We start from the raw sequence: 20,597 nt of genomic DNA on the forward strand, positions 1-20,597 counted from the left end.
GGCTGTTTGCCAGAAAGCGTCTATACACTGGCCCTGTAAGTCTCTTTGGAAATGCATGAAGTCCGAATAACATCACCAAAAGCATAGGCCCAGATATTGAGGGAGACGCGATGGTATGATGGGATAGTTGCCTGTAACTCGGACAAACGTACATCATTATAAACTATTTTCATTGTTTACATAAGAGGAACATATTCCTCAAGTTATGCCGCTTATTTTTGGGGAGCTCTATATAAACTTAACTGTGTAGATTATTGGATTGTTCCATTCTGAATCCTTCATCAACTACACAAGGCTGTGAAGTTGGGCGAGTTGGCTTTGATTCTAGTGTATTTTAAAGTTACCATTTCTCTGAAACAAAAGCTGTATGGCAGTTGCAAGTTGCAATACAATCTCGTTTATTCACTGCTTTTGTGTTAGTATCAGAAATTAATATTTGAACTCCATGTTGTGTTTCAGGTTGATGGCTTTATTGACAATGGGGCTACATGTGGCAGAGACGAAGAGAGCCATGGCTGCATCAGGCATACATAAAAACTTGGCATACATCAGATCGAACTACCACATTCTTTTTGAGTAGGCCTATCACTAGAGAGACACAGCTTGGAGCTGATAGCAGTATTGGAGGCGCTGAATACTGTACTGTCATCAAATGTGTCGAAGCAACATGCTACAAGGTAGGAGTGATTATACAGTTTCATTTATACCACTCAGAAGGCCTTAATTAAGGATATGCTAATTTTAAATAAAATCTTTTATTTATAAGTATAATTTTATAGTCATCTTCTAAGATTTTATTTTATAATTGATAATCAATGGTGCTTAATTATTACATTTTATTTTTATAACAATATTCATGAATAAGCAGTCGTGGACAGCCGATTAGGGGTGGTCCTCCAGCTTGGGGGTTGGGCGAAGGGCTAACAACCCATCACCGTAAAAAACAGCTTGTTACGAAACCTAACAATAAGCCTCGGAAAGGGACTGATTCTCTGGCACAACCACAGCAAAGGAATAAGGTTATAAGATTTGGTACATGGAACGTAACTAGTCCTTATAGAACAGGAGGGGTAACATTAGTAGCAAAAGAACTAGCTAGATATAGAATAGACTTCGTGGGAGTACAAGAGGTTAGGTTAGATGGGAATGGCATATCACAAATCGGCGATTACTTGTTGTATTACCGGTTGTTCTGTATGGCTGTGAAACTTGGACTCTCACTGTGAGAGAGGAACAGAGATTGAGGGTTTTTGAGAATAAGGTTCTTAGGAAAATATTTGGGGCTAAAAGGAATGAAGTTACAGGAGAATGGAGAAAGTTACACAACGCAGAGCTGCATGAATTGTATCCTTCACCTGACATAATTAGGAACATTAAATCCAGACGTTTGAGATGGGCAGGGCATGTAGCACGTATGGGCGAATCCAGAAATGCATACAGAGTGTTAGTTGGAAGGCCAGAGGGGAAAAGACCTTTGGGGAGGCCGAGACGTAGATGGGAAGATAATATTAAAATGGCTTTGAGGGAGGTGGAATATGATGGTAGAGACTGGATTAATCTTGCTCAGGATAGGGACCATTGGCGGGCTTATGTGAGGGCGGCAATGAACCTCCGGGTTCCTTAAAAGCCAGTAAGTAAGTAAGTAACAATATTCATATTTAATTGATTAAATTTGTTTGCTATTAATTTCCGGATCCTCGTGGTCATCCTTAATTAAGGCCGGACGAGTTCTCTCTCTCTCTCTCTCTCTCTCTCTCTCTCTCTCTCTCTCTCAAGAAGAGGAACATCCTGCAGAGAATGAGGGACTATAGAAATTAAGAAGTATTAGTAAAGTGCTAGAAGGGTGTTATGATGATGTGGAAATTAATCCCAATGTGTTTCCAGACTAAGTTCCCCCCCCCCTCATTTCGTGTAATGTGAGGAGGTTGTTTAATGTACAAATGCTGACAGAAGAAATATACGATTTGGAAAGGATAATAAAATTGTTTTATAAACCCATGTTAGAAAATGAGATTTTATCCTGCAAAAACGATTTTAGTCAAATTGTTACTAATTGTAAGAAATCATATTAATTGTTTGTTTTTGTTTGTTGTCCAGTCAACTCTCAGAAGATAGGTTGAAACCTCATAAATGACAACAATAAGGCATCTCTCATGAGGCAACTGATCCAGGAGCTAGTGGGGTGTGCTGGCCAGTTCCTTTCCTCCTCCATTGCAGACATCACTGACGCTAATCAGACTTCAGATGGCATACAAACGATTTCTTCCTCTGACACATATCGTCAAGTGAGATGTACTGCCTGATAATAGATGTACATATCAGCCAGAACCTCAATCAGAGGTAAGTTTTCTTTTTAAAACATAAAATTTGATTTCCCATTATGCGGCCAATGTTTTGATTTTTTGTGGGAGCCTATACCACTGTTAGTATGCTAGAAGTTTAATTTCTAGTGCATAAATGCATATTTGACATCTTAGTGCATAAATTGCGTACGTACATTATCATATTAGTCATAATTAGGGCTAGGATTTTGATGACCTATAAATCATGACAAAATGTCCTAAAACAATGCATTTATGACCTAAAAATCTTTCAAAAATGTCCTTAAAAATGCCCTAAAAATTGTTCTTGCATAATTGGCTTAGTAGGAAAAGAGGTTTTGTATTACTTAATATTTAGACTAGTAATTAAATTAAATTCTACGAGCAGTACCAACATTGAAGTTTATCTAATTTTACATAATTTTTTCTAAGTGATACACTTTAATTAATTATTTTACCTGATGTAATTTCCATGTAGCTCACCACAAGGCCACTCTTACCCGGAATTACCAGGTATAGAGGAGTCTATATTGAAGGGGTGGTTGGAGTGTACTACGTTAAAATGACAATATTTGTGTAGAAAAACGATTAAAATATTATACAAAATAATGGGTGTTAGCCATCGCGCGTAGCTTGGTCGGTTAAGGCGCTTGCCTGCCGATCTAGAGTTGCACTCGGTCGCGGGTTCGACTTCTGCTTGGGCTGATTATCTGGTTGTGTTTTTCCGAGGTTTTTCCCAACTTTAAGACAAATGTCAGGTAATCTATGGCGAATCCTCGGCCTCATCTCGCCAAATATCATATAGCTATCACCAATTCCATCGACGCTAAATAACCTCGTAGTTGATACAGCGTCGTTAAATAACCAAGTAAAAAAGAATGGATATTAATGGACGAAATATGTAGACAAAATATCAGAGGAAATAAACATTATTTTATATTAATAATGGGGCTTTATGGCCAAAATTAAATGAAAATGCCTCAAAAATGTCCAAATAAAACAAAAGATGCTCTTATGAGTTGAAACAGGCAAAAAAATGCAACAAAAAAATGCAACAAAAAAATGCCCTAACAAATATGTCTTAAAACACTCAGTTTATCACATAACATATAAATACTAAAGCAGCTATGTTTCTGGCTTACTAGAAAAAAGATGCAATTTCATCAAAATCCTAGCCCTAGTCATAATAATTCTCAACACTACTATTCACATAATATGAAACCAAATTGGTGTGGAATGCACAAAATGTATATTAATTAGCACTATTTTTTTTAACTTCAGTTTTGTTGAGAGCTTGTGGGATATGGAGATCATAATTGAAGACTTGAAGTAAATAAAGATGTAAGTGCCATATCTGTGAAAATGGTGTTTTTACTGGAATAACAATTTATGTATCCAGCCCTATAACATAAACAAGGATCAAAGTCCAGACTCTTTTCTTTATCGTTTTATTAGGTGTTCATAGATGGCGGGACATGTACAGTATGTTTGAGTAGCATTAACATAGACCTTTGTTATGACCAGAAATGGTTACAATATGAAAACAACTTTTGCCATAATATGAAATTTATTTTGGTAAAATGTTAAAGTATGAAATAAACATTTCAGTGTTAAAATATCTTCGTACCTAAACCTTATGGAGCATATTTACAACATAATTACAAAATAAACCTTTAGAGATTAATAGTTTTGTCTATATTTATTGAATGCAGTACTACCAAATAAAATGCAATGAATATGCATAATTAAACAGTTTTTCAGCATCATTAAATTCTTACCTGAATGCAAAAACTAGGTAACTCAATTTTATACACTGGAGAGAACAAAAAAAAAAATGTAACCTTCGTATATTATCTAGCAAACGATAGAATATCTGCCAGTTAATATTGTTTTGTATGATGAGAAACTAATGAAGTTCCAAAAAGAGGAAAAATTAAATACACAGCAAAATTGATGGTGAAATCCGTTGACAACATTAATTTACACGTATATAAACAGACATTGCAACATAAACTAACTTTCACTGGATTCGAAAGAATGAGCAAAGGCGGAATAGGAACCAGTTATTTAGTTTTGGCTTCTCGAATTCCAAATACAGTATACTTACATAATTTCTTAATAAAATTGTAACTTCTTATCCTCTTCAGTCCCGAATTTATATTTGTTTTTAAATTGAAAAAAAAAAAACATAAATACATAATCATTCTGGGGTTCCAAAAATCCCAAATCATGTCTTCACAGAAAATCAAATTTTGGGGCAATTTTGACTCTTGGTGCCCCAAAATTTTAATTCTAGCTTATAAATCTGGTATAGAAATGTTGCAAAAGTGATACTCTTCATTTCTATCAAATTTAATTATTCAAAAATTCAAAAGTATCCAAGATACTGTAAAAAAAAATTAAAATATAATTATGTATAGTATACTCTACAACAGGACTGAGGAGGTTATGGAAAATAACGACATGAACAATGCACCTTCTTTCTTCGTAGTCTACAATACAATTATTATTATTATTATTATTATTATTATTATTATTATTATTATTATTATTAGTATTATTAACTAGTTAGTGATTATGTCAAGTTCAGAGGATGAATTAAAGTTCCTAATGAATTGACGATAATAATAATAATAATAATAATAATAATAATAATAATAATAATAATAATAATAATAATAATAATAATAATAGTAAAATTGTCAGTTTGTCATGTATAGAGAAACTTCTCGTGTTTGTTCAGTGAACCTTTCCTTTCCTTTCTTATTAAGAAAACATCAAACAACTCAAGTTTCGTTGCAACTTTGGTATTAATATAAACATTTTCTACCTTCATTCGGATGTCTCATTCTCTGGGTTTCTTGTGCACTGCATGCTAAGGGGTCACACAGGTCAGTGTGTCAGAAGTCTTATCTTTGTTTAAGAATGTGCACTATAATTAGCTTTATATTTGAGTATGACGTAAGCTGCGATGAATTGTTAATAAGAATAACCATGTTCTCAAATGACGGGAAATTCCTCGTAAGCGGGAAAATTTAGATATCCGGGAGGAAGACAGCTACAGATATACGTATTTTTCTTCTTCGGCGTGAGGAGGAAAAATGATCAATTAATGTTACAAAATAAATACATTTCAAATTAAAAATGTTTGCTTTCTTATAGTATGTCTGATAAACATATTACGTTCTGTGTAATGGATTGATGAAATAATGAACATGCAAACTTAAAAGAGGAGGCTAATTATTTAATTATTCACACAAAATGTGCGTTGTTTCAAAATTGGGTCTATTAAAAGGGCTTTTTAATAAAGTCCGAACATTGGCTGTCTCCAACATGTAAAGATCCTTGAATAGGCCTATATCCTTTAATGGGGACCATTATATTGTGGAGGATGCTGCTGAGGCTGGAAGTAAATTCTTTTTACACACAGAATTTATGAAACTAAAAATGTTTACTATGCAAAGTACTTTTTTTGGCAGCCAGCGCTTCTAACTTCAGAAATTATTCAGCTTCGTTGCATTGGTAAATAAAAAGGTACAGTATGTGGAAGATCATGTACAGTGGTGTCGTGTAGCCACCACAGATCCCGTAAAGATAGGTAGATGTCTCTTCGTATAAGTTTTCCAAAAATTCCGACATTTCCTAATTTAATTATAAATACATCGTCATCATCATGAACCAGATTAATAGGACTTTTGTTCTGTTTATTATAAATCACAAATATGTTCGTGGTCTCGCCATTTTCTTCTTGATCTTCCCAAATCTCGCCTACCTCTGGATCGATACTGAAAAGCCAAGATGAAGAGGCGATCTGGATCCATTCAGTTGATGTGTTCTCCACAATGTAATTGATAATTACAAATGTCATCAACAGTGTTGCTAACATCTAATTTCTCCCCAAATCACACATATGTTATTATTATTATTATTATTATTATTATTATTATTATTATTATTATTATTATTATTATTCTACAGGTTGTACAATGTTATCACATCTTCCTGCACCCATTTAGTTTATTTTCATCCTCATTGTTTCTGTCCTCCCAATCTCCATCTCCCTCTGTTATCCTTTCTCATCATTCCCGCCAATTCCTTATAACCCAGTAAGTTTGGGTCTGTCGTTTCCATCTTCCTGATGGATACCATTCCAGAACTTACATTCTTTTAAATTTATAAAATGATTTTGATGTTCATGGTTTGTGTCTATCCCAAAAGATGATTGGTGGGAGCAAAATTTTCTGAGACAACAATAATAATGTCGTAATTTAGAGAACAATCCAACATTTGCTACATTAGAATGGGTAAATAGAAAACTCAATCGGGTTATGAAACCTGTACTTCAGCTTGTTCGTTCATTGTCTGCAAAATTAAATTCATATGTATTTCTGTATAATCTTGCGAAAGATTGTTTCTTCAGATGAAATTATGTTAATAAATATTTCTTAACACACCTGAAGCTATTTTTATAGTGCCCGAGATAAATTTAAATCTTTATTGTGATTTTTTAAATCTTTCTTCTTGCATATCTTATGTATTGTAAACTTGTTACTTTTAGTTCCGTTAAATTGAATTATCAGGACATTAACATGTCACAACTTTTGTAATCTATTGTCTTTAGATAATGGAAATAGCTGTTGTACTAGTCCACGTGATAATTCACAATGCAAAGGAATGTATTTAAAAATTGCCGGATTTGTGTTCTCCAATCATCTGTTTATTTTTGTCAGTATCCAGTAATAAACATGGTTACCATTATTGACCAATCGGGTCTGTCCTTGCATTTGCGCATGCTCAGGCTGGGAAGGCAGCCATGTTACGACGGCCCCATCATGGCGTGTAGCCAGGAGGGGAGTGAGTGCGGTCGTGTTGAGAAAATGCATCAGTGACTAAGTTTATAAGTGAAGTTATTGGTGTAGTGTGGTGTAAAGTGTGCAAAGGATTCGTGTATTTCTGGAAATGGCACTAGAATTGCGACTACATAGTCCTGCAGGAGCAGAGCCTGTTGTTTATCAATGGCCCCTCACCTCCGGAACTGGCTCGGTAGGTTCTTGGTTGATTGTGCTTTCCGAAGGAAGCCTAACAAATGCTAAAATGGATAGCGAAGTGATAATACGAATAAAGTTGTCTGTAGGAAGTTTCAGTATTTGTGTTTCTGGTATAGTATGCAGTTATAATCACACAAAAACGATATCAGACGTAAAGGCATTAATAAATCGATGTAAAGTTTTATCTTTGACTGAGTCCGAGGCGCCGAGGTAGCAATAGCAGCACGCTTGCCTGAACATAGGGGTGTTGCAGCACGAGATGAATCGTTCGGGCCATTCTTATGACCCAAACGATGAATCGGAGTAATATCAGTTTGGCTTCAAAATGTGCGTCACTGTATGTTTTAAGCTATATGTTTAATACTACGTTGTACCGCAATGCCTTGAAGCTGATAGAACGCTATACCCGAAAGTAGGTCATGCACTGATAAACACATCCAAAGCCAATAAACGCTAAGTCTGCAGCTTCGCATAACGGAATAGCGAATGAAGAGGCAAATTGTACAGTAAATTTTTATGAAATGCGGTTGACCTAAATACAGTTTTATGCAGTATTAATCAAGGCACAAATAAAAAAAAAACTGACCAAAATATGTATATAAACTTATGTTTGGTAAGAAAGAACTCTTACAAATTTCCGACAGGGTTCTTTTTAAATTTTAATTTCATTGTTTTTGTTGCAGGATAAACATGATGGAGCCCTCGAAATAGTGGAGACTATAAGGTAAATTTTCGATTCATACCAGGCACGGTATTACATCATTATAATAGCCTCATCAGCTAGTTACGGGGTTCCTAATTTAAGAGAGAGGGAATAGGAGAAAATTTAATTAGGCCTAGGCCTATATCTCGATTTCATTTTTTTTGAACTCGAGGTTTCATAAGTGAGGAGTTGATAATTTTTTGTGATTGATTGTGAAGTGCCCTCAGTTTTTAAGTGGACATTATTTGTGGCCAGTCTAAGGTTTCATTAAGTATAATTAGTTCAAGTACGAATGAGAGACTCCAATATAACTGCTAATTTTGGAATTTTTCTTAAACTTTTTGTAACTTTCATAGAACTAACCTCGCATTAGTTTTTTTTTTTTTTTTTCACTGTGAAAATCTGTTCTGTTATATCACATGCTTTGGTTAATTAGGCCTAACATTAACATAAACGGAACTCAAAATTAAATTAAATATTTTTTTGTTTTGTGTACCTAGTCGTTCTGAGTTATATAATTTAGTAACTTATTAAAGTTAACTGAGAATTGACTCTGAATTCCATTAGCGACGAGGCCCACTTCGTATATATCAGTTTAACTTAGTGGCGAATTTAAATGAAATAGCTATTCAGGATTTAATTTTAGGCATTGCAGTACTATTTCGATATGAGCTGTTTGGGTGGTAATGAAACTGGAGCACTGATGTTTTATAAGTAAGATTTACAGGCGTGCTTATAAAACGAAAAGGAAACTTTGAAATGTAATGGTAGTACTATGTTTACATGAAGTTTCACATTTTATTTTATAGGCTTAAAAATCTTAACGAATTGTTCTTGTATAATGGTTTGACTGTTGTAAAAAGAACTAAATGTTACTAGTATAATTTATAGAAATAGTGCAGTAATGAAAACGCAGCTTTGCCATATGTTAATCTAACCTATAATATTCAAAATCGAGACTTTAAAAAATTGTATCTTTTGCGAGTGCTGTAGGCCTGTTACACGTTGAACTTGTTTAATTTTTTGGTTGGCATTTCGATTACATTCAGCGTGAATCTCAGCCTTAAATTTACTTTAGTGGGTTATCTGCGCATATATCTAGAAGGGTGGGTGGAAAATCAAGCCACATTTTTTTATTAGCTTAATTTCTAGTGTTTGTCTTTAAATCATAAATTTGTTATGAATGGATAGATGTAAAAGAGCGAAACTCGGGATTTTATAATGGCAGTTTCTTACAAATCACGTCATGTGTTCTTGTTATTTTATTGAGTAGGAAAGTTAATTCTTTGTACACTTGAATTTTTTTTTTTTCGTTTTGTTGTGCGGTATTAGAACTGTGTAATATAATCGAAGAATTATCTGAAATGCTTCTAAATTTCAATAATTGCACTATAGTTACAATTATTGTTATTGAGAGAGTTCTTTACGAAAAATAATTGGCAAATTTAACATCGAAAATTATAACGTAAATAGTCATGCTTGAAAGACTGTATTCAGAACTATGCAGTATCTCACTTCAAGTGCATCGAACTTGTAATTGATGACAGTCGTAATGATTGGTAAATTTTATTTAAAATGAAGTAGCCTATTATGTTTGTTACAAAGAAATTGTGTAATTATCTGCTTGTTTAGAGAAGTCTTTAAAAATTTTATGACCGTATTATATTCGTTTGAAAAAAATTATTAAGAAAATGTGTGTGTTTCTGCGTGAATGCACACTTTAAATCATATTGCGATAGAAGTTACAGAATTACTAGTGAAAGTATATTGTGTTGTGTAACAAAAAATAAATATGATGTAGCCTGATGCTACTAAAGAAATACTAATATTGTTTACTGAATGGCTGGTGCATTAGATTATCCAGATTCATATTCTGAAAATAAAATGAATTAAAAATACTGTATTGACTCAGCTTTTCTCGAGATGTCTATATATCTAGCATTTCACTTATCACAGCTGCTGAAACAGAAAGCCGGAAGATAGCCTGCTGCATGTTCTTTGGCATCCCAACCATGTGATTCTTGGTGAAGTAGTCCTAAGAAAAAAGGAGAATTGAATTTGTTTAGTTAATTTAGAGTGGATCTACTTTCGCTGCCTTTGTGTGTGGAAGCTGATAATGTTGAACGATGCAAAGTGTGTAATAATTGTGTACACCTATCCAAGTTTCCGTGCTAAAGACTCGTGTTCTTTCCTCATGTAAACTGTACCGGTTGTATAAATTCTAGTTTTGAGAATCACATAATGATATTTAGGTTAAAGGTTGGTGAGTGTTGTGTTTACTGGAAGTAACTCTGGATGGGGTGGTAGTGCTAAGCCGACTGCTGGGGCTGGTGGACCTTGCCCCCCCCCCCCAAATCCCTCCTAATTGATAGCGTCTTGGTGATGTAATGGAGCCCTGATACATGAGGCTAGCAGAAGCGCTGAAGAGTTTGTTGACCAATTTGGCAAGGGTCTGCGTTCACTTGGACTCCTTCCGAATCTTTTCTTGTCGATGGCCTTGAGTATTTTTAACTAGTGGTGCTGAGGGGTGCCAGGTGGGAGCCATCTGGTGGCTGTGTTACACATTCGCTAGTGATCTCATAGTGCTTTGTGGTTGGTCGTGCTACAGAGGAAGTGCTGGACTTCGGTTTGCTTGTTGTTGTATTTATAATCTGGATGGAGGACGTTTAACATTCCCGATGAGTGCCATCTTGTTGATATTAGTGATGAAGTTTTGCTCAGATAAAAAAAAATCAGTATGTTGGAATTGTAATACCTTACAACTGAAATTAATTTTGAAATGGGACCATTATTGTATTGTTTTTGTCAATATAAATTGCAATTATTTCGATTAATATTACCATATTGTTTCATATTTTGAAAGTGTCATCTTGAAGTTCAGCCATGAATGTTTTATTTTTTGAGTGGAGATGCAGAGTTTAATAATTGCAGTGAAATGTGCCTATGTTGGCCATTCACGGTTCTGTTTAAGGGTGTCCCACTTAAACAGGTGGCCAGTTTATATAAATTCATCATAAATAAGTGTACTAAATGAATACAATTATCTACATACATACTATACTATATGTTGTATGAGGCCTACATTTATAAAATATAGTAGGAATATAAATCTTGGTATTTACACGCACTACATCCTACTGTACAAAATAAGATTAGTTACAACTTCATGGAAACTAATACTGTAGGCCTAAGTGGAACCTTAACTATTACATATAATTTAAAGATTATGAGCACTTTTTACATAATTTTGCTGAAAAAATAAGACATTGATTTTCGTCTGCTTCGTCGAATCTGAGAAGAAATCCACTGATCTTTAATACTACCGTAGAAACGAAAAAGTTCACCCATGTACTGAGGTCAGTGAGCTGAGGAATACATAATTAATTGGGAAACACTTTGTAAAGCTTCACTATGGCTAGGTAATGATCTAGATTTGCATTCACTAAGTCACTGTTATCTTTACTTTCACTATACTCGGAAATTGTAGTATAGTCGACTCGATTAGTGTAACCTCTTCCTCTTACAGGTCATTTTAAGATTTTCACGGGAACACAAACATAAATTTTATGCTTATCACTGCCCTGACCTTCACTAAACAATGTTGGCACTGAGCTGACTAAAGAATTTGTATGTTTTGTCTCATGCCCAATAGAGACTGGAAATTCCGATCTGCTGTCTAGTAGCACAAAGGCTTAATAGTAGATAGCACAGAGAAACAGGTAGAAACTTTATCCCATTAATGACTACCGAACTTGAATCTACTGTCAATGAAGTAAGTACACTGATACAAGAGTTTGAACACAGATGCTAAGAGCAGTTAGCTTTGCTATACAGTTAGATTCCTCAGATTTTGTACATAACTTACATACCAAGGACAATATGATAGATAGATATAGATAAATATATAGATATTTTGCTAAAACATGTACAACATGTATGGCATCGTCATAAAATACAGAGATACAAAATTGTATGATCTTATTTCGTTATTTGTGTGAGTATTCTGTTAGGCCAACTTGAACAGGTTGAACTTATATGGTGAAACATGCTAAATGGTGGTCAAGATATGCAGGTGCCAAGTTATCGAATAATGGTCATGTATAATGTGATAGGTAGGGCTAGGATTTTGATGACCTATAAATCATGAAAAAATGTCCTAAAACAATGCATTTATGGCCTAAAAATCTTTAAAAAATGCCCAAAAAATTGATCTTACATAATTGGCTTAGTAGGAAAAGAGGTTTTGTATTACTTAATATTTAGATTAATAATTAAATTAAATTTTACACAACTTTTTTCTAAGTAGTACACTTTAATTAATTATTTTACCTGATGTAGTTTCCATGTATGATAGTTCACCTCTGCGTCGGCTCTTCATGGGCTGTAGTGCCATGGATTTACTTTACTTTTAGTTTCCATGTAGTCTACCACAAGGCCACTCTTATCCGGAATTAGCAGGTATAGAGGAATATATACTGAAGGGGTGGTTGGACTGATCCATTACATGGGGTGTACCACGTTAAAATGGCAATATTTGTGTAGAAAAACGATTAAAATATCATACAAAATAATGGGTATTAATGGACAAAATATGTAAAAAAAAATCAAAGGAAATAAACATTATTTTACATTAATAATGGGGATTTATGGCCAAAATTAAATTAAAATGCCTAAAAAATGACCGAATAAAACAAAAGATGCTCTTATGAGTTGAAACAGGCAAAAAAAAAATGACCTAACAAATATGTCTTAAAACACTCAGTTTATCACATAACATATAAATAGGCCTACTAAAGCAGCTATGTTTCTGGCTTAATAGAAAATAAGATGCAATTTCATCAAAATCCTAGCCCTAGTGATAGGAATTTGCAGATTTCATTAAAATGTGGCCAGCTATGAGAGATGGCCAGGTTAGGTGACCAACTTCAGTTTTTACTGTATTTGCCTTATCTTCATATTTGAAAAGCATGATCTTCGAATTTCTGTTAAGATACTTTTATTTGACCTAAAGGTTAATTGTGAACTGTTAATGGGCTCAGTTCCAAGTGAAATTCGTGATAGGCAAAGATAGTGTGAGATTTTTTTAGGGTACAGTCATTATCCCTGCTTTGATCTCGCAGTTTTTCCATAATGCACAGTAATTATTCTAAATGGTTCATAAAACAGCTGGAACTACTCAGTTGCCCATCTTTCCAGGAGGCTTAACTCCATGGTTACCTGTGGTATACGTTCCATGGAGCACGTAACCCATGGGAATCATTTGACACCTGCGTTTTCAGATATGGCACAATGAGATGACCGTACATAATACAATATGCATTAAACCTTCCGAGTTAAGCAGGAGGTCTGTTGTATAGGTTTATATGGAAATTGTGGGTATCCATTAGGGCATGACCTCTGAAGGGCATAATATTCAGGGACTGGAGGTTGCAAGATGCTCAAGAATTATTTTTGGTTCACTTTTACCTCATTTAACAATTTTTGTGATAGATTTACTGTTCAACTGTAAAGCTTGTTGTTATGTTACATTGTTTTGAGTTTGTAATATTTCTCTTAGACACTATAAATTTCTAATAGGTTTATATAGAAATACTGACAATTCAATTAATATTAGAACATTGTTTCTCTAAATAAATTTCTTTTGGTATTGAGGGGGGTGGGGTTATCAAATCATCGGGATTGTTTTCAAATATATACTTAGAAATATAGAATTATTGAATTTAGAGTTTTTGAGATCTACATTTGAACTTCATTAGCCTACATGTTATTTACTTTATTCTTTCTAACCAAAATGCAGGTATTAGAGGTTAAATTATGTTTATAGTAGAGGATTAGATCAGACCTGAGTAATTTCGGTCACAGTGGATTCATTATTGCCTGCCAATTTAATATCTGACTATTGGATTTATTTTGCCCTTTTAGTGCTAGCCATATTTATGTAGGATGTACTAGAAATGTCATGCAGAGTTTGGTAAAGGTGTAGGTCTAGGTGTCCTTTAATTGTATTCACTACAGTTTTGATGATAAAGCTGTGATATTTTTCTTGTTGAATATATCCGAAGGAACAAATTCGTACACACTTTTTATATTTTTATATTTCACAGTTTCAAATTCTAATAGGCTATTTTTCAGAATATATAATTTCAAATTTGTCATTATTTTGCACGTGCTAAGCTTGAGCCTTGAAAATCTACAAGATACACATTAAAGAGCATTAATTTATAAATTTTAAAAGTGTTTAATCAAATAATTCGGCAGTTACATAATTTTACAAAAGCATTCCAGTCTCGCTTTACACTTGTTACATAATTATGAAACTTATGTACTGGAAAGACTGTAAAATTTATAGTTGTTCCTTAGTGCTAAATATCATTTGAAACAAGAGTCATTCCTTTTTAATTTGGTATGACTTGTGCTGACATCACATGAGTGAAACAGGAATTACGAGCACGTAAAAATTGCTGCCCATGGATCGGCGACAGTATGTGCAAAAACATCAGTGGGCTGATAGATCGACCTCATGGCAATGGAGGGCATAAACCAGAAACCTTTTTATACTCTGCCAGTCACTCATACTTACCGTGATTACTAAATAATACTAATTACTCGATCAAGCTCAAGAAAATGCTGCCAACTTTAAATCGTCTGTTTCTGTCGGACCTTGTACTTAACATCGTCGAAAAATCTGCAAAACATTGGTTTTAATTGACTCAGCACTTGGAGGACAACAGAACCTCGGTGGTCGACTCTCGTCATCACCAGTGCTGCAAACTGCAGTTGAATTATTTGTGCAAATTCAATGGAGTCTGTTAAGCTAATAATAACCTGTGGCATATTTGAGCTACAGAGCAGTGCCTCTCTGAAGCGGATGTAATCAGTTTAAGAAATTGACTCCAAATCTCTTTTGGTGTCAGTTTTTGCCCCACGTTAACCAAGCAGTTGATATCTTCTTGGACTCCATGGATCACATCCATAAATTGCATTCCAAGGCATCGCTTCTTCTAGTCTAAAATGTGGATGTTACTAAGGGGTCGCGAACGTGTGAAGTTATAATATAAAACCTGTTTTCAATGTTGCTGTAACTGGATTGTTCCCTCCAGTAATTTGATGTCTGCTGTTTCATAGCTGGGTCGATTTTATGTGAACTGTCACTATGATAAAGCCAGTCGTGCAGTCAGCTGACGCCTTTCAAAATGGGGGCGGTTTTCGGTTTTTACAAATCCCGTGGTATTTGTGTTTGATGGAACGACTGTGTTGTCCACACCTGTGGAGTAACGTTAGCGCGACTAGCCGCGAAACTAGGTGACCCGGGTTCGAATCCCGGTCGGGGCAAATTACCTGGTTGAGGTTTTTCCCGGGGTTTTCCCTCAACCCAATTTGAACAAATGCTGGGTAACTTTCGGTGCTGGACCCCGGACTCATTTCACCGGCATTTTTCACCTTCATCGCATTCAGAAGCTAAATAACCTAAGATGTTGATACAGCGTCGTAAAATAACCTACTTAATAAAAACATCTTCTGTGTTCTCAACAAATCCCATTTCAGCATTGTGCCACTCCTTTACAAAGGACTCAGCGGAGCTTCCGTAGTTTGAGATGTCTCAACGTACAGGAAAAAATAATGTTCGTTAGAATGCGTGGATTTCATTATTTCTTGTACCCGGAAAGATATATATTCTTGTGCATATCAGTTGAGTCAGGCACTGCAATGAATGAAACACATGACGAGCAACACAGGATGGAAATCAGTCTAGCATGGAAGTAAGACCTACAAGGAAAAAGCATAAGGAAAAACACAGTTGAGATAATATAGTGATAATGTTGATAAAAATTTAACACTATTAGGAATGGGTTTTTGGAAAAAGTTGTGCAATAGTGGACAGTTTGACAAAACATCGTTTAGCAGCGGAAAGTTTTCATGTAAGATTGTTGTTAATAATAATAATAATAATAATACATTAAGAAGATTTGAATCAGAATGCTTTCTTCATGGAAGAAGAGTCTAATTTCTCAGAAGTTTAAAAAGTGAGATAGGCCCTTCTTCCACCAATCCCTTCATGATTACTATTAGCAACAGATTTATCTGAAATAAGCTACAATGTAAATCAGTATAGGCATAGCAGGAACACTGCATTAAAGGATTTTATGGCAGCCGAGAAAAAATTAAAGAACATAGTTTTACCAAAAACAAGTCCGTTGTGCGACAGCCCATGAAGGGCCAAGGTCTAATAGTAGACTGCTGGCCTCATATCCACATACTTCAGGTGATGTGAACGATCATACAACCAGGACAGGGATAATGTGTGGTTAGTAGGATGATGTTCTGGGTCCAGCTGTTACAGCTGGTTGTAACTGATTTCGGTGGTCATTGTACTTACTTACTGGCGTTTAAGGAATCCGGAGGTTCATTGCCGCCCTCACATAAGCCCGCCATTGGTCCCTATCCTGAGCAAGATTAATCCAGTCTCTACCATCATATCCCACCTCCCTCAAATCCATTTTAATATTATCTTCCCACCTACGTCTCGGCCTCCCCAAAGGTCTTTTTCCTCCGGCCTCCCAACTAACACTCTATATGCATTTCTGGATTCGCCCATACATGCTACATGTCTGCTCATTGTAGCTCCCCTAATTACGATTCCGAGTGGTCGAAATTCGTGAGAAGATGTATTCCTCCGTGAAGACTGTCTTAACCAGGACATGACACCTTAGGCCTCGCACGGGACAGTGTTAACATAGTATGCAATAATAATAATAATAATAATAATAATAATGTTTAATGCACAATTAATAATGCAGTATTTGTAAATATACTGCACTGTCTAGAAAAATGAGGGGAAATATACGTATAATAATAATAATAATAATAATAATAATAATAATAATAATAATAATGTCACTGAGAGAATGCCTCGCTATTGGGGTTGTACTCTTCGCATGTTTATGAATATCGTGTTGTGGGGAAATCAACAGGATCAATTCTGTAGTGCTCGGGAAAAGAGACAGAAGTCAGTTTCCACAAACATTTTTTTTTAATATAATTTATTGACAACTTACGGAACATCTGTTCGCTTGGAAAAAAAATACATAGGTATTCCTCCCATTACAATAAATTCATACAGAAAAAAATCAAATCGACATAAACCAGTGTAAGTTGTCAATTTATCAGAAAAGGTTTGTGAAAACTGACTTATGTCACTTTTCCCAAGCACTGCAGAATAAATGATTATGGGCATGGAGTAGTCACATATCGCTTCTATATTGTGAAGTTTCATGCTAGAGTCGAGTAATAGTTATAAAAGTCATATTTATATCTAGTGTCTGTATCGTGTTAAAGCCTTGCTCAACACTAACCATAGTTTTTATATCGATGGACATCTTTTGTCGGTTTTTGTAGCTCTAAAAAATGAGGACGTATCAGGCCAAAATATTTATGCGATTATACTAGTTCTGGTGGATACATTCGATGGTGATTGTATTCATAATTTCTGTATTACTGCCAACCAGTATTGAAACGCTTGTGACAGTCGTCTGTGTACTCCTATTATGTGAACAGGTCTTACGGATGTGACGGAGGCAGCGTGGTGTGATTATGTAAACACTACTCACAATCCAGAGGGCACTAATGGGTTCGTCACATATAGTAAGAAATTCTGCAAGTGCAGCATATCCTCATTCTTGTCTGAATCACCAGCTATGCATCATAGGACGTTCCGGGAATGTTTGAATCGCGGAATAACTGACGTCATTAATAGGTGGTGTGCTGAGATCTCGCGTCACAAGGTCCTTTGCAGTCGGAAAACCACCACTGTACTGTTCAAGCTGTACATGCACGTATTTTGATAAGCTGTTAAAATAGTGGTATTTGTTAGTCACTATAAATAAATATCAGCTGTTAAAAGTAGCTTACAAATTGCTACCAGTGTCAACATTTCTACTATCTACTACAGATAATTAAATATTACTGTTGCTTAATAATATCGCTGATATGGTTGACTAGCGGTGTTGAAATGTTCAAACTTGAATTTTCAACATGAAAACTGATTGAAGAGGAAAAAGAAGAAAATGAATCAGTGATGGTAAGATCTTCTGGCAAAATTTTTCTTTTCCTTCACTTTAAATTTCCTTTTAGAGCCTAAATGCCTTTTCAGTTTGTACTAGTCAAGAACAATAACAAAGACATCCAAAATTGGTAACAATGAATAATGAATCCAACACATAGGTGTCCCATTCTCTGCCGACCTCGAAGCGAATCTTATGTAGCTTCTACCCGAGAGATGTTTCTCCATCTATAAGAAGGTTCCACAACCAAAAAATCTCGCGTCATGGATATTCATGGTTTATACATATTTTTACATTCTGATCGAGATACAGTAGATAATATCATTTACCCATCATTCATCTTATTTTAACAGCTCTTCACGCACATTAAAAAAATCTAGTTTGAAGTAATTGTTGATGATAAAAAAGCACGGTTGCTCATACAGTTGATTGAATAACATTTTTGCACAATTAAGATACTGTATCTATTGTTGATGTTGAACTTAATAATTGGTGTTATTTTGTCACAGATGCCTAGTTAATAGTAAGTTAATATCGTAAAATAAATATAAATATTGCCATTATTTAAATGTTCAGTAATTTAAGATAATTTCATTATAGCAGTGGTTCCCAAACTTGTTACAATGCGACCCACTTTTCGGCGAGACTTCAGTTTGCGACACCCCCCCCCCCCTTCTCCCACTACCCTACCGGTTCTCGATCCCATTCGAAAAATACAAATCTGTTTTAAATCGCAAACAGCTATAAATTTACTCGAAATCAGGGGATACTACACGAAGTACGAATTTAAACAACAGCTTTTTTTTTTTTTTTTTCCGGAATAAACTCCAAACAATTATGATGGCCACAGATGGATATGAATCCATTACGTTCAACAGGCTGAAATTCCAAAAAATATAAATATATATATTAAGGAAAAACTAATTGAAATATGTAGACTATTTACTGATGAAATCTGAAACTTACCATTTCTTCGCAGAACATTGGCCACTTTTGCATCAAAAGAATACCTCGATTTCGCAGAAGAAGCACTTAAATTTTTGATAATATCATATTGATAGAAAATAAATTTGTTTGTCTATGATTGTCATCAAAACAAAAGCGAGAAATCCCGAACTTGAAAATGATAGCATTGTGTGTATCGAATACTTAGTCCAGATTTGAGAGGTAGGTTATGAAAAGTAGGCACAATTATCATATTAGGCATACTAATTTTTTACTTTATAACAGCTGTTGAAATATTTTTAATTTTTATGTCCGTTCTATATATTCGTAAATACAAAATAAATGTAATGCTAATAAGGTGTTTTATTTTGTAAATCTCGCGACCATCCTCAACTCTTTACACGGCCCCCAGGGAATCGCGACCCCCCACTATGGGAACCACTGGATTACAGTAAAAAGTTACTGAGGATGGGACACCACTAGCCCCGAAACATATGTGACAACTGAGAATCAACCACGCCCAGATTTTAAATGTTCAAACAAATGTTTATAAATATTTTAATGATTATTTTATGTCTAGTTGATTTCTTTTTCCTTTTTTTTTTTTTCCTTCTGAATTCTTAAATTTCCTCGGAGTACAGGCAAAATTACGAACATTTTCCCTTTCCCCTTTCTTTTAAACTCGATACCGTAACTGAATTTCCCCCAAAAAAGGAGAATTTTCCTCAACTTACCATCACTGAATTGAACGCATCGAAAATATTTGTCGAACACAGATTCATTTGTTGTACCTTTCAGTAGTGTTATCAGTGCATTAGATTGCTGCTCGTACGTTACCAGCACAACACTGGCTTGCTTCATGGCAGACACAATGGAGGCGCTACATTGCTATCTTATCTGAGCTAGAAACATTTGATAGCTTGATTATCTAACAGTGTTGCTGAATTCTGCTCGTGTGTTAGTTTCAAGGACTCGAGCCCATATCGTTGGTAGAGCTTCATTTCCGCATGGTGACCAATTAAGATACATCAGTTTTCATAATAGCAACCAGTTTTTGAGAGGAGAGTTGACTAAACATGAGCCAAGGTTACGTCCATTGTAGGAGTCATTCAGTCAGAGCTTGGGTGGGTCTGTTGCTGTAGTAAGGAATGGAGTTGAAGTTGATAGTATCATTCATTACTCATGTGGTGACTTGAAATAGCTCTGACGAATTCCACTTTTGTCTGTTTTAAGACACTTGTTTTAATATCGTCACCGTCATCGCATCACCAGCTTACATTAGACTTTTGGCATATGAAGACTCGATATTCATGAATTGCTACATATTCCACTGTTACATTTATGTATCTCTTTTTTGTTGTGCCGTTTGCACTGGTTCTAAAATGGGGTGGAACCGTCCCAGGAGAGGAACGGTTTATTTATTTAACGTTTATTTCGATTTTCTCGTGAGATACCGTAAGAAGCATAGTTAGAACACAGTGTTAGGAATTGAGTCAGTAGGACCTAGTAGGGTTCATGT

General features: G+C 35.0%; 1 protein-coding gene across 6 annotated transcripts in view; it reads left to right on the forward strand.

Moving 5' to 3' along the window:
* The first annotated feature begins 530 nt into the window (after window positions 1-530).
* gpp (DOT1 like histone lysine methyltransferase grappa) overlaps window positions 531-20,597 on the forward strand; it is a 227,313-nt gene continuing 207,246 nt past the window's right edge. For 3 of the 6 annotated variants that reach the window (XM_069816093.1, XM_069816092.1, XM_069816094.1), the window contains exons 1-2: window positions 7,129-7,364; window positions 8,053-8,093. In XM_069816093.1, the coding sequence (XP_069672194.1) occupies window positions 7,281-7,364; window positions 8,053-8,093 (125 nt within the window). In that variant the 5' untranslated portion in view covers window positions 7,129-7,280. Of the gene's footprint in view, window positions 678-2,097; window positions 2,341-7,128; window positions 7,365-8,052; window positions 8,094-20,597 lie in introns of those variants that run through there. The other 3 variants (XM_069816088.1, XM_069816089.1, XM_069816090.1) reach the window with 2 other exon arrangements.

This window comes from Periplaneta americana, chromosome 17, assembly GCF_040183065.1.
Source record: "Periplaneta americana isolate PAMFEO1 chromosome 17, P.americana_PAMFEO1_priV1, whole genome shotgun sequence".
Classification (NCBI taxonomy): Eukaryota; Metazoa; Arthropoda; class Insecta; order Blattodea; family Blattidae; genus Periplaneta; species Periplaneta americana.